General features: G+C 47.7%; 1 protein-coding gene across 1 annotated transcript in view; it reads right to left on the reverse strand.

Annotated features, from left to right (window-relative positions):
* The window catches only part of Itgb5 (integrin subunit beta 5), a 115,774-nt gene that overhangs the window by 76,800 nt on the left and 18,294 nt on the right, over nucleotides 1–20,680 (reverse strand). Inside the window, 2 exon segments of the mRNA XM_028886359.2 lie at nucleotides 3,060–3,309; nucleotides 10,790–10,994. Coding sequence (XP_028742192.1) covers nucleotides 3,060–3,309; nucleotides 10,790–10,994 — 455 coding nt within the window.

A 20,680-nucleotide genomic window follows, 5' to 3' on the forward strand; every position in this document is an offset into this window, starting at 1 on the left:
CAGTGTGGGATGTAACGAGATAATCTAAATAAGATGTCTATGAACAGTTACGAATGGTATTTGATGCTTAGCGAGAACTGAAATCTCAGCTGTGCCCTATCTAGTGACAGTCTTGGGCCTTATGTTCCACAACCTCATTGAAGTTGAATGTGGAGCTAAGTAAGGCAAGAAGAAACCAGAAGTTATCCATCACTGCATGTTGTTGCTCCGCATAATCTGGACCTCTCACAGATCACTTGAGGCACTAGTAAAGAGAAGGCAACTCCATCGCCATCATGTCCGGGGTGTTGGAGGATGTGGCCCAGTCTGCAACTTCAACCCAACCTGTTCACCAGTCCTGATGCTTCTTAATCCTGATTACACAGCTAACCTGGTGTCTGGACTCCTACTTCAGAGTGTGGGAGCAGATAGTCCCATTTAAGGTACAATTCTCCAGGCAGGGTGACCTTGAAGCTGTGCATGGAAGGGGTCTAGATCCCTGAGCCACTGCTTGGAGAAGAAGCATCCACTGACCAGGAGACTCCACTAGATATATAGATAAGCAGGAAATAAACCAGAGCAAGTCTGCCCATCGTATACTTCAGGATTTGTTTTGTGTGAAAAGTTAGAGACTCTGCTTGCTAATAACTTACAAAATGCTTTCTAATTCAGGCACTTAAATTATTTGAAAAAAACTCATTTAAAACAGGAAGCCAGGCAAGACAGTGACACCTATAACCCCAGCCCTGGCACGCAGAAGCAGGAAGATGGCTGTAAGTTCAAGGTCTGTCCTGGGTATATCATGAGTTGGAGGACAACCAGGTCTACATAACAATATACAGTCATCTAAAAAACAGAAAAACAAAAAAGACTAAAAAGCTAAGCTCAGCAGGAAAAGCACTCGCCAAGCAAGTGTGAAAGCCTGAGCCTAGAACCCACATAGAGGCTGTCTGGTGGTTTGAAAGAAAATGGCCCCCAAAGGGAGTGGCACCATAGGAGGTGTGGCCTTGTTGGAGGAAGTGCGTCACTGTGGGGGCAGGACTTGAGGTCTCTTTTCTCAAGCTTCACTCAGTGTGACAGCCAGTTGACTTCCTGCTGCCTCTGAGATAAGATGTAGGATTCTCAGCTCCAGCACCGAGTCTGGCTGCACGCCACCATGCTCTTCACCCTGATGATAATGGACTAAACCTCTCAAACTGTTAAGTGAGCCACCCCAATTAAATGTTTTCTGTATACAAGTTGCCATGGTCATGGTGTCTCTTCAAAGCAATGAAAAACCTAACAAAGCCAGAAGTTGGTACCAGGGACTGGGGTACTGCTGTGATAAGCCGGACCGTGTGTTTGTTTGGAGGAATTTGGACTTTAGTACTTTGGGTTAGGAAAGCTGTGGGATGCTTTAAGCACTAATAAATGGGCCATACTAGGAGGAGCATGGGAGACAGTGGTGCTGAGTGAAATCTGATGAAGGGGGGAGGGGCAGCGACTACCTTAAGAGGCTTCAGGGGAAGAGTTTTAGTATGTTGCCTAGAGACCATTCTTGTGATATTTTGGTGAAGAAAATGGCTACTTTTTGCCTTTGTCTGAAGAGTCTGCCTGAGGCTAAAGTGAAGAGTTTTAGATTAATACTGTTGGCAGAAGAAATCTCAGAACAGCCTAGTATAGACTCTGCCATGTGGATATTAGTGGTAACTCTAATGAAAGTTTATAATGAAAAGGAGCAAGCTGAGCAAGGAAAAATATCTGAGGAGAAAAGGGGCACCAGAATAGAGCTAAATCCTGTGTTCAAGGAGATAAACAGATTAAAAAATGAAATAAAGGGGGTGATGACCTCAGGGCAAGATACCGCCCAGCTACATTTCCAACCTGTGAAAAGGATTTTAAAAAAGTTTAGATTTGATGTAGTGGTGCACACCTTTAATCCCAGCACTGGGAAGGCAGAGGCTAGTGGATCTCTGAGTTTGAGGCCAACCTGGTCTACAGAGCAAGTTTCAGGACAGCCAAGCTTAGGCAGTGAAAGACAGAAAGCTGGTGAAGATGTAATTGAACGAGGGGACCATGTTCCAGCCCAAAACAAGCAGCAGAACTTGGTAGGTTGGGCCACATGGTTCTGGCTTTAGAATTAAGGATAGAAGAAAGGAGTTATGGAATAAAGCCGCTGAGCCAGGCATGTGTCAGGGGCGTCCCTGAATGGAGGTCTAGAGGCCATTGCGTGAAGGTGTGAAGGTGAAGCCTGGATTGCTTTGGAGAACCCAAGATGTCAAAGATGCCAGAGTCATGGGATACCTGCCGAGGAGAGCTGCTAACAGGGAGTGGAACCAACCCCGGGGAAAAGAAGTGTGTTACAGTCAACAAAGCTGAATGGAGTTAGAGATCTGAAGAGTGTTTTGACAGACAGGGAGCTGCAGAGTTTGGAGTTTGCCCTGCTGGTTTTGGGTCTTGCTTTTGTCCAGTATTTCCTCACTAGGCTCCTTTCCCTGCATTTTGGAATGGTAATGCATATCCTGTTATGCCATTATAGGTTGGAAGTGTGTGACCTGCTTTCTGATTTTGATTTTTACAGGGGGATTATAGTTAAGGGATTGCCATGCACCTCAGAAGAGACTTTGGACTTTGAAACAAGTTTAAGACTGCTATAGACTATGGGGACTTTTGAAGTTGGACTGAATGCATTTGTTTTGCATCATGATATGGCTGCAAGTCTTTTGGGGGAGCAGGGAGTGGAATGCGGTGGTTTGAGAGAAAATGGTCCCCAAAGGGAGTGGCACTATGAGGAGGTGTGGCCTTGCTGGAGTGGGTGTGGCCTTGCTGGAGGAAGTGTGTCACTGTGGGGGCGGGCTTTAAGGTGTCTTTTGCTCAAGCTTCCCTCAGTGTGACAGTCAACTTCCTGTTGCCTGCGAGTCTAGAAGTCACATTCTCAGCTCCAACACCATGTCTAAATAAATAGGTCTCACAAGATCTTTATGTCTTGATACAACCCCGTGACAGCTCACTTTCTCACAGGTTGGTCAAGGACAGAATGTGGCCATCACGAATCATCCAACGCCTAATGTTTCCCCCAACCAGCTCTTTTTGCCACTCACCCGATACACGGGTTGGTCTGGTATCTCGGCGCCGTGTAGGAGAAAGGAGAGATGTCCTTGTCGACAAAAGACCCGAAACCCAACCGGAAGTTACTAGTGAGCTTCCTCATTTCCTCAGCAAGCTTGGTGCCCAGGCTCCGGATGTTGTCCAAGTCATCCTTCATGGAGAGGGAAAGGTCCATCAGGTAGTAGAGGTCTACGGGATAGTCCTCCACCTGGCGCACCTGAAGCTGGAAGGTAGTCTGGTCACCTGTGATGACAGAGAAGTCACCCTCGTTAGAGGCCGTGTGACTTGCTGGGGTAAAAAGGCGGATTCTCATTCCCAAGATCTTTTTCCCACATGGGAGTAGTTACGTGGTAGAACACTTGTCTGACCTCCCCCCACACAAAAAAATTAAAAGTCTTCTTTGTCTTGGACGATGGTGCACCACCAAAAAGAAAGGTTTTCTTGAAGTGAAGTGAACAGGTGTTGAGAGAAGCCCCAGGTGGTCTTCTCCAAATGCCGGTGTTACTGTGTCTGAGGAACCGTAATGGTATCTGTCTCTCGGCAAGAAAGCCCCCCTGGGGAACTGTGAACACAGACCATGCCCATGCAAACTGGGCTGAATGTAGCCCACCACACGCTCCAGAAAAGGCATGTAACAGAAAGCAAAGGAAATAACAAGAGGAGTGACCCCTGAGTGGGGGCTGGGGCTGGGGAGGGGGGTATGACAAAGCGGCTAATCAAGACAGTAACTTGGGGCTGGGAAGATGGCTCCATGAGTAAGAACATTTGCTCTGCAGGCATTACGACCTGGGTTCAAATCCCCGGTACCTACATAAAAAGCCAGATGTGGCCTAGCCCGTTTGTGAGGTCAGCATTGTGAGAGGCAGAGACGGCAGGATCAAGATCACTGGGCTCTAGCCTAGCTCCAGATGTAGTGATAGGACTTATGTTTCATCTGTGTGCACGTGCACGAACACACGCGCACACACGCACGCACGCGCGCGCACACACACACACACACACCACAGACCCAAGAATAGGAAGGCTTAGGAAGAAGGGCTCCAATGGAAGAGTCTAAAAGAAGGCAGTGGCGGGAGGTGGGGGTTGAAATTACCACAATCTATTAAGTATATATCTATGAAAGTGTCAAAGAATATACACATACTATGCATAGAACAAATATTGTATTGACCACTTTAAAAAAGAGCAAAAAGAGCACAGACACTAACAAGAAGAGAGAAAGGGATTTGGGTTCTGTAGCGGGGCAGAGAGCAGGTGTGGAAAGGGGGAATTAATTAAAGGGAGGCAGCGAGGAGACCTACTAGCTCACCCCCAGGGTTTGGAGAGAAGCCCAGGTTGGGAAAAGTCACTGAGGGATAGAAATCCCTAAATCATGTCATCGTTTCTACGCCCAAATGGCCTAGGACTGACTTCAAAGTTCAGCTCATTTGTCTGCTTCAGCTCACTGGCCTGTCAGGGCTGCCAGGCGCCCTATTCGGCCCTGGGCAGAACTGCTCCTGAGCATCTGAAATTTGGGTATGTGCTTTGTGTACTCAAGAGATGCAAGAGCCAAAGTGCCCTCGCCACTACTCAAGGGGTCCACACTTGGTTGGCCAGGGCCACAGCTCAGAGAGACCTCTTGCATCCTGTGTGGCCAGCTGGTCCTCCATAAGCTCAGCCCTGGTCCTTGCAAGACAGAATTCAATCCTCCATGCTTCCTGTCCTCCTCCCAATGGAAATAAGACATACTCCGTAAGCTAGACCAGGGTGCAACCTGGACCTAGGTTAATTTGAGTGTGAAAACAGTGATGCTCAGGTCACCTATTGAAGCTGGGATGCACTTCCGTGGGACAGCAGGGCTCCAGAATGACGAAAGTTTGCACAAATAAAGTGCGATGTATGTAGTTGGAGTGTCGCAGCTGTTTCTCCTGACTTGTCTTTTGCAAGTATGCACTGTTCCAGCTGCCTCAAGACTGATGTAGTTTGGGTCGCCTGTTGGTGTGAGCCTATTTTTAAAAACAATCATACAGTCTGACTCAGGCAGAAGAATATCCAAGATTTCTCCACGAATGAATTCCAAACTGCTATAGTGCGTCTCTGGCTCCCATCTGGCAGCCACAGCAGGTCTTTCCATGGGATGGATGCCTATCATGGTGGGGGAGAAGAGGGAAGTAGGAAAGAACTTGGAGAAGGAAGGAGACCCCCTACTCCACGAGTAGCCTGCTTTGGCTGCCGCACAGGCAGGCAGACCACAGATGGACAGAGCCTCTTCTGTCCAAATCCATGGCCTCCTCACGGGGTCTGGTGTGCCCATCCTTCTGAGTCTCCTACGCCATTTTCTATCCAGAATGCATTACTACCTTACTGAAGTTTGCCAGTAATTAACACATAGAGAAGTGCCTTAGATTCAGGGAAGCTGAGAGGCAGCCATGGACAGGGCAGCACCAGGCTTGGAACTGGGAGAGCCGGGTTTGAATCCACACCTGATCACTAAGGGCTCGCTGGCCCCAGTTCCTTTCAACCTGGGGATTATTCCTGCTTCAGTGAAGAAGACATTAATCATAGTGGGGGTCAAAACCAATTATGTACGTAAGTATCCATGCTCTCACACAAGGAAATCTTTGGCTCCAATGCTCCAAAAAGTTAAAAATTAAAAGCAATTTTAAATTAAAGCAATTCATATAGGGATAAAAAGAGACAGAAAGGTCTTGCAGAAACCCAGTTTAACTGGTTTATAGCTTTAGGCACACACATTTAACTCCAAATTTTCCAGATATGAAGGCAAAATAGGAAGTGAGGTATGAGATACAGATGTCCCTGCTTCGTACTGGGAAGTGGCCAATGTCTCTGGCTTTAAATTCTAAGAGAAATAGCTCATTGAGAAAGTGTATGCACGTATACTCTTCTTCCCACAGGGAGGCTGCAAATATTAAAGGAAGCGTTTCTCCCAGTTCCACGGAAAGAAAGGGTGTGGGAAGGAGTGTAGGACCAATCGCGCTGAGCACCGCCTATTACACGTGAGACTTTTAAATGTCACACGCTCCTCCACGGGCCCTGGTGATCATGGAATGTGCTCCGTCAGCAGTTCTTGTGGAATGGACACTCTTGATCCACTCTCAGTGTGGGTATCACTCTTCGGGGAGAACTCCAGCAGCCCAGCAAGGGTGGTCTCCCTGGTTTGCATGTTGACAGCGAGGCTGGCGACACCACAGCCATGTGTGGGGTGATCTTGCCAGGAAAAGGTCCGGGCCCTTTTCCCATCTTTGGGTGTGACTTTGCTTAGACCTAAACACTCTTCCCTTCCAAGCTTTCCCAGCAAGCTGCTGCTGTCTTACACTGCCTGGGACTTTAACTGACGGCCTAAGCAGGGGGCACAGACCTCACTTTCACCAACAGAGCTGGTATGTGCCTGCCTCTGGTGACAACATCTGAAAGCCACATGCCTGGATCTGTTATTCCCCCGCCCCCCACAGTCTCCCTCTCTACCTGGGAGCCCTGCAGGCTTGAACATCTTCTCTCTATTGCTATTCCGCATAATCCCCACCTCAGGACCCGCGCGGTAGGATCAGAGAGATGCAATCAAGTGAACTACAAAGAGAAGCTGATCTCCTGCACCTGAGAGAATGGAGGTCCCCACCCTTACCCCCAACCCAGCAGCCCCTCTCTTGCCCTGGTTTTCTGATTTCAAAGCTCCCAGGGCTGCCTTGTTGAGCACAGGATTCCTGGCAATGCTCAGCTCCTAAGTACAGGTTCTCCCACAGTAATCAAGTAGTAACTAGTCACCTGCCTGGAAGGTGTTTTAACACTTTCTTTTCTCTGGCTTCCCTTTAATAAGAAAACCTACCCTTTTGTCCTTGGGAACATGCTTCAGATGGTGAACACTGCTAGACTGAGACCAGAACTCCAAGACTGACTTTGTTTACAAGTCAAGACATGGCAGGATCTTAACAAAGAAAGACACTGGTCAGCGTCAAATAAATGTGTGTGTGTGAGAGAGAGAGAGAGAGACAGAGACAGAGAGACAGAGACAGAGAGACAGAGACAGGGAGAGAGAAAGAAAGACAGAGGTGGGTGAGGTGGGGGGGTGCGGGGGTGCGTGTTCCCTTTGTGTGTCCATGTGTGCCCAACACGAGGCGGTCAGAGGACAACTTTCCAAAGCTGGTTCTTGCCTTCCACCCTGGTTAGTGATAAGGTCTCTCTTGTTTCTGCAGCTTTGCCCATAGACACCCGGCCGCTGACCAGTCAACTTTCAGGCAATGTTTCCAGCTTTCCTGTTTCCACCTCCCATCTCGGCAATGCTAAGGTTACAGGCGCTGCTGCATCCAGCTTTTTATGTGGGTTCCAAGGATCTGAACTCAGGCTGTCAGCAAAAGTTATCCTCTGGCTGGGTGTGGTGGCGCACACCTTTAATCCCAGCACTCTGGAGGCAGAGGCAGGCGGATCTGTCTCTGCGGGTTCCAGGCCAGCCTGGTCTACAGAGTGACTTCCAACCCTCAAAAACAAGGTGTTCTCTGCGTCCACACATACACCACGGCACATGTGTGGCACAACACACACACACACACACACACATATCACGCATGCACAAACACAAACAGCAATAATACATTTTTTTTAAAAAAAAAAGAAACTAACAGACTAAGGTGAATAAATAACTCAAGGGACCCTTTGGAGTGTCCCAGTCTTTGAAAACTATCCAGCCTTTGCTTATCTCAGTAAGTTTTACTTAAAACGCATGTCCTAAGAATTTCAAGCCTTATTGATTAAAGATCAAAAACATCTCTTATCGAAGCCTAAAGTAAAAAAAAAAAAAAAAAAAAAAAAAAAAAAAAAAAAAAAAAAAAAGAATTTCAAGCCTTTTGTTAAGGATTTTTTAAAACATTCTTATCCTGACATACAGTTTCCAAGTGTTGAAATAAAATGGAAAACATGATCCTTGTATTTATACAAAGCCCTGCTTAAAGTCTGGCAGTTCTTCAGAAAGCTAAACACAGAATCACCATACGATCCAGCGACTCTACGCTTAGCTATAGACCCAAATTTATTGAAAACACATGGCCCCCCAAAAGCTTGTACATGAATGTTCAAAATTACCCAGTGGAAAGAGTCTGTCCATCACTAAAGCGCAGCCTGACCACATGGAAGATCATTTGGCCATAAAAAGAACCAAGTAGGGGACATGGCATCTCCTGCCTTGGGAAGGTTCAGACATTCCAGGTCGGCTTGAGCTACACCGAGACCCTGGTTCAAAAGCACCAGGAAAAAGCCCATTTTACAACGGGGATGAATGAAGGGCTCTGAGTTAGGTAACCGAGAAGGAGCGTTCTGCAGGCAACGTCACAGAGTGGTTTGAAAGAGGAGGGGTAGCTTTCTAGTTCCAACGGCCAGTGTGAAAACGATCTGGAACTAGACAGTGTGGTGGTTACCCAGCTTCACAGCCGACTTCGAACCAGTGACCTGAACATTTCAAAACTGTACATCTTGTGATATGGATATTACAGCCCAATTCAAAAAATAGTTTTAAACTATTATTTAAGAATTAAAGCAGGAGGCCTGCAAGTATGATTAGCTCCAAAGGTAATCAGCACACTGCCTCCAAGTCTGACGGTCTGACTCCGATCTCAGGTCCCATATGATAGCAGAAAAAAAAAATGACTCATAAAAAGTTGTCCTCTGACCTACACACACACACACACACACACACACACACACACAACACACACACACACAAGTAAAATGCAACTAAAAAAATTTTAATGGAAGGGGGGCTGGAGAGATAGCTCGATGGTTAAAGGCACTGGCTGCTCTTCCAAAGGACCTGGGTTTGATTCCAGCAACCACAGAGTGTCTCAAAGCCATCTGTAACTCCAGTTCCAGGGGATCCAATGCCCTCTTCTGGCCTCCACAGGCACCAGGCATGGAAGTGGTGCACAGAAATAAGGCCAACATTTATACACATAAAATAAATTTAAAAAATAAAAGTAATAATAAAAGTGAGAGGCCAAAGAGAGATAGTTCAGAGGGTAAAGGAGTTTGCTGGAAAGACTGACAAGCTGAGATTGATCCCTGGATTCATATGGTAGAAGCAGAGAATAGATGCCCACAAGCTGTTCTCTGACCTGTGCACACATAGATGGATGGATGGATGGATGGATGGATGGATGGATGGATGGATGGATGGGTGGGTGGATGGATGGGTGGATGGGTGGATGGATGGATGGATGGATGGATGGATGGATGGATGGATGGATGGATGGATGGATGGATGGATGGATGGGTGGGTGGGTGGTGGGTGGATGGTGGAGTGGGTGGATGGATGGATGGATGGATGGATGGATGGATGGATGGATGGGTGGGTGGATGGGTGGGTGGGTGGGTCGGTGATGGATGGAAGGATTGATGGATGAATGGATAGAATTGTTTTTGAGACAGGGTTGCACTATGTATCCCTGGCTGGCCTGGAACTCAAAATGTAGGCCAGGCTGGCCTCAAAGTCCTAAATATCACCTTGCCTCTGCCTCCCAAGTGTTTGGATAAAAATGTATACCACCATGACAAGCAAATGAAACTTTTAATGCTGAGCCACCTCTCTAGCCCAAGGGAGGAAATCCTTCTCCATTTCCCTCTCCCTTCCCTCTCAACACCCAGCCCCCTCTCTTCCACTTCAGACCTACCCTAAGATGGCAACCGGCCTTCATGGGTATCTTTCAAGTTATGCTGAGGCTTGTCCCTGTCTGGTCTTGTCTGAGTCTTCCTTTTCACTCAGCAAATGCTTATTTTGAGGTAAGGGGGCAGGGCTACAACTATATAATGGAGGAGCTAATCCCCCCACACACACCTGAATGTTCTCCCCAGACCGGAAGAGCTTCCTGGAGGCAAGAATTCACTTGGTAAACTGAGATGTTTGCTAAGTACAACATCCTGTCCCCTCTCCCCACATGCGAGGGTTTTGCCTGTTTCTCTTTATAAATATTAAAACTGTGCTTCAAAATTTTAAGAGGCATTATGGTTTCAAGTATTTCTATCTCTAGAAACATATTCACAATGATGCTAGAACTTTAGAAATTCCAGTTTTCTTCAGCTCCCTCCCCAAGTGTTCATCTCTATCAAAACATCTTTGTGGCTTGTGTGTGTCGCCTCCCAGAGCTGGGCCTTCCCCCTCAGACCTGCCTGCCACTGCACTCACTGAATAACACCCAATGCTGTTCTCACTTTCTTTCTAATACTAGAAACTGCATGAGAGCCAGCAGGATGTGTGACTAAATATACATACATACACACACACACATATATATGTGTGTGTATGCATATGTATATATTTATATATGTATGTGTGTATGTATGTGTATGTGTGTTTGTGTGTGTATATATATATATATATATATATACACACACACACATATCCTATCACAATTATGTGTTTTTATCATTTGGGGGGTTGGGGCTTGCTTGTTCATTCTATTTGTTGCAGAAGTGACAATGCCCCATGCATGCATGCATGCAGACAAGGCCTCTACTACAATCTTTAAAAAAAAAAAAAAAAAAAAAAAAAAAAAAACAGCCAAGATACTCCACCTAGCCTCCTCTCCAGCGACCTTATACTCTGCCTCCTGGTATGAGCCCTTCATCCCATTACCATCTCCCAGCTCTGACCTCAATCAAGCCCATGTTCCACATTAGCGCACGCCACCCACTGGGCTTTTCTGAGCCCCAGAGCACACGACACAACCCCAGGAAGACTCACCTGGCCGGAGGTTCACCGCAACCTCCTGTGGCGTCATCTGGATGACGTCGGAGCCCGTGGCACTGGAGCCCTTGCTGCTGAGGGGCAGGCTCCGGAGGACATGGGTGCTGCTGGCTGGGCTCTCCATCTCACCTCCACAGCCATTTCGGATGAGGTTTGCTTTCAAGTCACACCGAGAGGTGACGGACCGTGGATTGCCAAAGTACTGGATGGAGAGACAGGCAAACGCGGGCAGACGTCAGAGCGGGGTCTGAAACCCTGCTCTCCACTTCCACTGTCTGAAGGCGGAGACAACGCTAATCCCCATCCAAATGCCGCATGAGGATTAAGAGGGCAGGCGAAAGCGCTGGTCACCCGGGCCTGTTGTGAACTGACGTTAGCATATAAAATGATTGCTTTCACTGTCGATTTCGGTGATCAAAATATTCCTGTCTACACATTCAGCAAGAGGAAGAAATTGGCCGTGTTTGTAGCCTGGAGTAAATAGTCCTTGCTTAGCATGTACAAAAAACCTGGGTCAGAGCCCAGCACTGTGTAAAAAGAGAGAGGGAAAGGACAGAGGAAAGAAAAGAAAGACGACATGGGAGCCTATGTGCAAACCCACAACACCAGCAGTGTGCTCCTAGAAGTCTTTTCCAGACAGTGGAGCCTATGTACAAACACACAACATCGGCAGTGTGCTCCTAGAAGTCTTTTCCAGGCAGTGGAGCCTATGTACAAACACACAACATCAGCAGTGTGCTCCTAGAAATCTTTTTCCCAGGCAGTGGTGGCGCACGCCTTTAATCCCAGCACTCAGGAGGCTGTGAGTTTGAGGCAAGCCTGGTCTACAGAGCAAGTTCCAGGACAGCCAAGGGGAGCTAAGGCTATATACACAGAGAAACCCTGTCTCGAAAAACCAAAAACTAGGGTTTCTCTGTGTAGCCCTTGCTGTCTTGGAACTCTCTCTGTAGAACAGATTCAGGTGTGTACCCCCATCACACCTGGCAGACGTCTTCTACCATAAGAAAATACTCAGGGGCTGGAGAGGTGGCTCAGGGGTTAATAGCACTGACTGTTCTTCCAGAGGACCTGGGTTAGATTCCCAGCACCCACATAGCAGCTTACGACCATCTGTAACTCCAGTTCCAGGGGACCCAACAACCTCACGCAGACATACATGCAGGCAAAACACACCAATGCACATAAAAGAAATTATAAATGCTACATTCTCTGATAAGATAATCTTACCATGTGGTAAACCTAAGCCATAAGAAAAACACGACCCATCAGTCACCTCAAAAGAGTCATCTACCACAAACAGGAGCACTAAGCAGACATTCCCAGCCTTGTACGCTATGAAGATGAGGACTGGGGTGGAGCTCAGTGACAGAACACTTGCCCAGTGTGCACGTGACCCCTCTGCACAGGTTTGGGGGAGAAGGGGGTGAGAGGTAAGGGGGGGGGTCCTAGGATGGCAGAAAACACAATTTTCTCTGCATTAGGACAAAATAAACAGAAGAATAAAAAATACTTTCATTTTTATCTTTGCTGATGTTTATATAGTAAAGAAGGATCGATGAGAGTCTCAGTGACATTTCCAGCACTCAGCGGGCAGAGGACCAGGAGTTCAAGACCAGCCTGAGCTACATACCAAGTCTGAGGCCAACTTGGGCTACATGAGACTGTCTCAAAAAACCTGAAAGGAAAAGAGGAGAAGTGTGTGTGTGTGTATGTATGTGTGTGTGTGTGTGTGTGTGTGTGTGTGTGTGTAGGGTTGATTCTTAAGTTGGATTTGGGAGAAAGCTATATTAAAATGAGGAAACCTAATAAGGGGCACCAAGAGTTGGAGGCATTAATTTTAAAATGAAAATTCTATTCTGCTATAAACTATAGCACCTGTGTGGATGATTTTGGGGAAAGGGAGGGGTCTGGTTTTTTAAATCTGGTTGCTCTTTGTTGTCTGTTGGTTTGAAGGCAGGGTCATGCGGCCAGCTGGTTTCAAACTTACCTGTAGCCTAAAATGACCTTGCATTTCTGATCCGCCCACCTCCACCTCCCAAGTGCTAGGGCTGATTTTATAAGGTGCTAGAGATGGAATCCAGGGCTTCATGCCAAGCAAGCGCTCTACCAAATGAGCTACAACCCCACCAGGAAAAGGCTTTTTACGGCAAAGCGAGCCCAGGCTGTTCTCCCTTCTGGAGCTGGGTGAATACCCACACCCGGCCACATAATCCCTGGCTGGCTGGCAGTAAGACTGCGAAGCTTCAAATGAGTCAGTGTCCCCAGCCTGCTGTGTCAGAAGCCAGACTAGGCAGAAGCATAAAAATCCAGGGGGCACGCCCTCCATCAAGGGTGTGGCTGTTCCAAGACGAATCAATGACTTGGAGAATCTGCAAACTTCAGAAGGCTGAAAAGTCAAGAGCTTTGGGCATGGTGGTCCACGTCTAGAATCCCAGCACTTGGAAGACAGGAACAGGTGGATCTCTGTGAGTTCAAGGCCAGCCTGGGCTACACAGTGAGACCCTGTCTGAAATCGAGAAAAAGAAAACTCAAGAAGATTTGGAAATTCGTTCTTGTTTTAGCCCAAGCTGACCTCAAATTTGTGGCAATCCTCCTGCCTTGGCTTCCTGACTGCTGAGACTGCAGGGATAACCCATCGCACCCAGCATGCAGTATTTTAAATAAGTCAAGTCAAATGCACTGTGCTGGACCCATGTGGTTATTTTTGTTTCTGGGTTTTATAATAACTGGTATTTCAGATTTTTTTTTTTTAAAATAACTTATGTGTTTAGCTCCTGGAGAATCTTCACTGTAAAAAACCTTTGGTGACTATATTCCATGAACATGGAAGGGGAATATATACATAATTTTGGGCCTAGATTTCAAAACTGAGGCTTCCAAACTGGCCCCCAGGTGGTCACACCTGGTCTCCATAGAACTGCTATAATGAAGGACAAAGGGACAAGGGGAAGGAAGGGTCCACCCTGAGGCCCATGAGCCACTCTGCAGACCTGAGTTTCTGTGCCAGAGCCTCAAGAGCTGCCTAGAGCTCGAAGGGCCCAGAGTTCCTGGCTCACTGTTCCCCTAACTAAAGAGTCTCTGGACCCCTCCAGCTCTAAAACCTAACACTGGACAGTTCCAACTGTGAAGTGCATCCGTCTGGACCAGTCCATCTCAAAGCCCTATCACCAGCAGGCATGAGCATCTCCTCTCAATCCTTCCTATGATTCTAACCACCTTACAGTCTGCCAAACGCCAGGTCAGAGCCAGTCTGTCTGCTCTCATGAGTCCTCTTCTCGGGAAGAGTCCCATGATAGACCACAATGAACCCAGAACGCCACTTGGAGCAAACTGAGACCTCTTCTTAGCACCATCCATCCATATCACTTGCGTAGTAACTGTTCCCCTTTCCCAGATCAGCTGATCGCTTTGGGACGGGCCTAGTGGTATCCCTAATGTGCTTGACGGTCTTGGAGATACCTCTACCTATGTGTCAAACCTCGTCACTTGCTGGGCAGTGGTGGCGGTGCACGCCTTTAATCCCAGCACTTGGGAGGCAGAGGCAGGCGGATCTCTGTGTGTTTGAAGCCAGCCTGGTCTACAAAGCAAGTTCCAGGACAGCCAGAGCTGTTACACAGAGAAACTCTGTTTTGAGGGAAAAAACAAAAAACAAAAAACAACAACAAAAAAAAAAAACTTGTCATTGTCTCAGAAGAACCAGTGCTACAGATCCATCAGCTGAGACAATACTATGCATGGCATGTCTATAGAACTTTTGGATGAGAGGCAGGTAGGATGGCCCTAAAAATGGACCATCTTTCTGACATGGCCCAGATATAGCCTTAGCTAATTTCTTCTTTGTAACTTAATGAAGGGACAGAGTGTTGAAACCCCAGCAGGGAGCTGAACCCCTACGCCTAAGATCTCTGATATCTCGAGCTCCTTCCTAGTTATTTAAGTTCTGCACGGGACAGATGGCTATTTAAAGAGAAGAAAGCAAAAGCCACAGAGACCAGAGGCTGCTCTGAGCTCCATGACCTTCCAGGTGTGAAAACAATATAAATCAAGAAAAAGTCTCAACAGACATTCATCTCTGTGAATAAAGATACATCAAATTATAAAACCTTTTAAATTTTATTTTTGGTTATGTGTATGTGCATGTGTGTGTGTGTGTGTGTGTGTGTGTGTGTGTGTGTGTGTGTGTGTGTGTTGTGTGGTATGCTTGTGGGAGGCGGGGGGAGGGGGAGCTGAGGATATACACATGTGAGAACAGCTGCCAACAGAGTTCAGATCTCCTGAAACTGGAGTTACAGGAAGTGGTGGGCTGCCTAACATTGGTGGGAACTGAACTCAAGACACTCTGCAAGAAGACTTACTATGTTCCTAACCTCTGAGCCATCTTGAAACCAATTAGAAAAGCTTATGAAAGAGACTCATGATGGGGAAGGTATTCTTCACAGCACTGGATGTCTGATGTCTCAGGAGTTTCAGACCATAGAGACCTCACACCCAGTCCTCTGCCAGGTGCTGGACACATCCCATTCCAAAGTGAATGAGTAGGCGTACTGCCCATCCCTCTTCTACCGATGAGGAATCAAAGATCCGCATGTCTCAATCACCCAAGAACTTTGAGCTCATCTCGTCCCCCGATGTCTGGGTCTAAGTTCATTGCTCTCTGTATCCAAGGCCACTGCTGAATTCTGCAGCAGGAAAATGACCGAGCTCAGTCTCCATGCTTCTCAACACAATGATGCTTTGTAACCCCAAATGCAAAGATCTTCCCACCACCCATCAGCCTTGAAGGACAAACACCTTCTTGATAAGGACAGAGAGGTACAAACCACTAAGGAATGAGGAAAGGACTCATCTCAAGACAGAAAAAAAGGAAACTAGTTCAAGGTGGTCATGGCAGGCTTACTGCAGCCGCTCACTGTTTCAGACATGAACAAGCACCACATGAACCAGGACCCCACACAGAAACACCCTGATCAAAGTCTCCTATGGACTCCCAAAGCGCCCATGTCACAGACAAGTGATCAGCAGTGGTAACAGAATAGAAACGGGAACCCAAGTCCTCCTCGATAGCTTTACACCGTGCTAACGATCCAAGAAAGGAAAGGGAGGTGTTCCCAACCTGAACTTGTGAGTCACCCCGCCAGGCTCTCCTCCCTCATTACCTGCCACTCGGAGGTCACGCTGCAGTTGCTATTTGCTGCTGGCGACAGAAACCCCGTCTTCCCTGCACATTCCACTAATCAAATCCCTTTTCCCAGCGGTCCAGGCCAGTGCTCAGGGGAGCTCCAGAGGCTGGCGTCAAGGCCAGAGTGCACAGGCCCTTCTGTCTGTGCCGGGCCATCTGCGCACTATTTCAAAACACTCCTATCTGTCGCGGCTAAGGGGCGATGGATGCAGTGGTCGCTTGGAGGGAGGATGGGTTTGGTCCTGGAACAGTCAGAGAGACTTGAGAAACTGCAGCCCTGGCAAAGGAGAACACCGGAGGAAGAGAGCCTCGTGGGTCCAGGCACAGGGCTGAAAAGGGAAGAAGTGGAATGGCCAGCAGAGTGCTGGGGGCGAACAGGGCCCGGGGAAGCTGGCCGCTCTCTGTGGCGGCCTCGCTCACTGGATACAGCAGGGCCAGAGCCTCTGACCAGCGCAAGCCGCACTCCAGCTTGGCAGGCCCTCATGCACCGAGGGGGGTGGGGGGGGGGGGGGGGGTGGTAACTGATGACAAACCAGAATGTGTGGTGTATGCCAGAAACTCACTGCCATGCAGGCTTCCTGCCTCGGGGCGGGGGAGGGGGGGGGGTTGGTGTTGGTGTTGGAGAAATTGCTGTGCCAGCTTTCAGCCGGCTCATTTAATTCAGTGTACAAATATTTATGAGGCATCCACAGTAGACCAAGATGATTCTGCTCCCTTAGCCCAGCACAGAGAGAGTCTTTTAATGAATGTACATTTCATTGTGAGTTGGCCAAACACTGGTTTTGGAAGTTTTTTTGTTTGTTCTTATCTTTGTTTACTTTTGGGGTACGTGTGTGTGTGTGTGTGTGTGTGTGTGTGTGTGTGTGTGTGTGTTCACTTCATTTCTTTTCTAGCTTAAAAAAAAATTCTGGCCGGGGGGTGGCAGCTTTATCCAGCACTCGGAGCAGAGCAGTGATCTCTGTGAGTTCGAGCCACCTGGCTACCAGTGATTCCAGAAAGTGCAAGCTACACAGAGAACCCGTCTCGAAAAAAAAAAAAAAAAAAAAAAAAAAAGATTCTGGCTTCTCTACCTTTCCTGCCACCATCATGTCTCAAAATGTTCCTCTTGCTTCCTGGCTTCCTACCTGTCTACTTCCTATCCTATCCACACCCACCAAGGCCAAGGGCACCTCAACTGGCTGGGGCCACACCCACCTCTTCCACTTCTGACCTCTTCCCGCCCATGCAGTTCACTGCCCTCCCACAAGACATCAGAGCCACAGTGGCAGCCTTGCCTAGCTTTGGTGCTTCTCCTTCTAGAATTCCCAGCATCCTGGTACTGCCCACAACGGCATCACCTCACTGAGTCTTAACAGTCACCCCTTCACAACCTACCCATGCTCCCCAGATCTGAGCGCAAGCTTTGCCTCCCTTTGCCCTCTGTATCCTCCTGAACCTGTCTTCCGACCTCCTGGGACCATGGCCTCCTCAGCCTGTCCTCTTGCAGGCTACACTGGCCTGCCCACCCAGACATAGACCACTAGGTCACCCAACTCCTTCTCCCTTGGTTTCTGGCACACAGCTGCACTATCTCCTCATTTTCATGGTAGCTAGGTGTAGTGGTGAGTCTGAGAGAGGAGAGGAAATGTGGGCTGTCCCCAGCCTGCCCTCAAAGTGTCCACTCTCATTCTTGGCTGAGGGAAGAGCAAAAATTTACAGTTCAAGTGATGGATGCTGGGTAGTGGTGGCGCACGCCTTTAGTCCCAGCAAGTGGGAGGCAGAGGCAGGCGGACCTCTGTGAGTTCAAGGCTATCCAGGTCTACAGAGTCAGTTCTAGGACAGCCAGGGCTACACAGAGCAACCCTGTCTCAAAAAAAAAAAAAAAAAAAGACAAAATTATCACTGCAGATAATAAACTGATGGCCTTTGCTGTGTGACCTGCTGAGCAGGACAAAGAGTGTAAGTGTTCTAAGAGGCTCGGGGTATGCCATGAGGACAGAGGCAGGGCCATGGACAGGGTAAGAGAGAGCGTGGCTTGCACATCACTCTCTCAGTAGGAAAGGGTCTGGAGAGCCTGGTGCTAAAGGCAGAGAGAGTAAGGCTGAAGCCTCCCACCGCCACGGGAAGCAAAGCAGGAAGGTCCGGGCAAACAGGGCCATGCTGCAGAGGCGGGCAGAGAACCAGCAAAAGGCACTAAGGGACACAGGCCACAGGCTGCCTCCAGCTCAGTTCCTTCGGAAGAACACAGTGGCAGGGAAGCGGACATGAGGTCACAGCCAGGGTCAGATGCAGAGATGGGGTCCCCTAGCAGAGGGTCCCTGGGAGATGTGGCTGGAGGTGACACCTGCAATCCTGGCATGCATAGCTAAAGAAAGGGGATCCTGAGTTCAAGGGCAGTCTGAGTTACAGATTAAGATGCTGTCTGGAAAACAAATTCAAACGCCTCTCTGGCTAACTCTGGCTAGGATCCACTGGGGCTGTCCACTGGGTACCAGCCCTGTGTGTGCTCATGTGTCACATGCTCCTGGCAGAGAGACCTTGCTCCTCTAACAGCATCCCAGAATGTGGCTCGGAAGGCACAAGCTGTGCTCTGCCTTGCTAAGACACAAGTTAGATCAAACCCATTCCCGAATTTGCCAGCCCTAGCACCCCAAAACACAACCAATGCCCCAGGGACACCTCACCCCAGAGTTGGGAAGTTGCATTCCAGTGCAGCCAAGAATGAGGCTCTGTGCAAGCAGAGAGGGTACCCTGTGGGCTCACTAGGGACCCAGTATGTGGACGAGACCAACAATGTGCCACTTAGAATGGTTGACTCACTGTCAGTATCTGGTCAGGCTTTTGGAAAGATTGTATAAGAAAGAAAGAGTAAAAAGAGACTCTAGCTCCCAGAACCCACCGCCCATTTCATCAGAATATGCTCATAGGCAACAACAGCCATTTACCGGCTGATCCATTCAGACATTTGGGAGGTTCAGTTCATCAGAAGCTTTGAAATTGAGCATTTTGGCCCAGTGGTGGTGGTAGCAGCATGCCCTTAATCCCAGAGGCAGGTGGATCTCTGTGAGTTCGAGACCAGCCTGGGCTACAAAATGAGTTTTAGGACAGAGAAAAGCTGTCTTGAAAAAAGAAAAAAGAAATTGTTCGTTTCCCCCAAACACTAGGGTTAGAGCCCAGGAAAAATATTAAAATTTTACAATGAGACTATTATAGTGCTTAATTCATGCAAAACATTGTTCAAAGCACGTGTCCCTCATGAACCAGGATGTAAGGTGATGTGTACTTTATGCCTCCCTCTATTGACATAATTTGTGCCAAAGTGGCAGCAATTCTGGTGCTAAATATACTCTGGTGCATATGATGGCATTGTCCTAGTGACCAAGTATCATGTTTGTGTTTGTAAGGCACTAAATCCAGGAAGGAAGGAAGGAAGGAAGGAGGGAGGGAGGGAGGGAGGAAAAAAACTGGTGTTGTGGTTTGAAAAGAAATGGCTCCCATAGGCTCAAATATTTGAATACTTGGTCATAAGGGAATGGTACTACTTGAGAGAGATTAGAAAGTATGGCCTTGTTGGAATGGGTGTGGCCTTGTTGGAGGAAGTGTGTCACTGGGGAGGGGCTTTGGGTTTGAAATGCTCAAACCAGGCCCAGTGGCTCCTTCTCTTCCTGTCAATCCAGATGTAGAACTCTTAGCTCTTCTCCAGCACCATGATGATGCTGTGTGTCACCATGCTTCCCTCCAGCTGGTAATGGATTAAATCTCTGATACTGTAAACAAGCCCCAGTTAAACGCTTTTGTAAGAGTGGCCTTGGTCATGGTGTCTCTTCACAGCAACAGAACACTAAGACAACTGGCCTACCTAATATTTGCATTGCTTTGTGATAATAATATATCTAACAACACCCAAGCATATTCCTTCCTATATGATTTAAAGAAATGGTGCTGGGCATCACATTATTGGGGAATATTTGATCACACTGTGAACCCCGAATTTGCATTTGCATTAATTAAATAAAATTAACCTAGGGTCAGGAGGCTGAGATAGCAACCAGTTGACAGAAAGTAATCATAGAGTGTCAGAGGTTATCTGGAAGAGATAGACACACCGGAAGTAGTAGGGAGGGATTTGGAGTGACCCATTTTGTTTGTTTGTTTGTTTGTTTGTTGGATTGGAAGGAGGGACCTTTTCAGAGTCACCAGCAAGGAGAGAAAGTTAGCTAGTTGCTATTCAACCTCTCTGAGCTAGCAGGTTTTCACCCCAGCCTTTGAATCTCAAGTTTTATTGATAAATAGAACAATAAAGATCTAGTTAAAGCTATCTTTAGTAGCAGCACCAGAGCCAGTGCCTTTGGGAACAGAGTTCATGCCAGGCTGCAGCCTGAGCACCTGGGAGCAGCAGCCAGAGAGGCAGGTGGGTAACTGCACAGTCACAGTTGCTGGCGAAAACAGCGGTAGGTTAAGGCGCAGCCACTGTGCCGAAGATAAAACAAAATCACACCACATTTTAATCCCAGTACTTGGGAGGCAGAGAGGCAAAGGGATCTCTGTGTGTTCTAGGCTAGCCTAGTCTACATAGAGAGTTCCTGGTAAGCCAGGGTTACATAGTGAGACACTGTCTCAGAAAAAAAAAAGAAAGAAAGAAAGAAAAAGAAAACAAAATGACAGCCTTGTTGTCATTTTGACTTTCTAAAATTTACTTTCTAATTTTAATTATCTGTTATATGTGCGTC

The sequence above is a fragment of the Peromyscus leucopus genome, chromosome 12, assembly GCF_004664715.2.
Source record: "Peromyscus leucopus breed LL Stock chromosome 12, UCI_PerLeu_2.1, whole genome shotgun sequence".
In the NCBI taxonomy this organism is placed as follows: Eukaryota; Metazoa; Chordata; class Mammalia; order Rodentia; family Cricetidae; genus Peromyscus; species Peromyscus leucopus.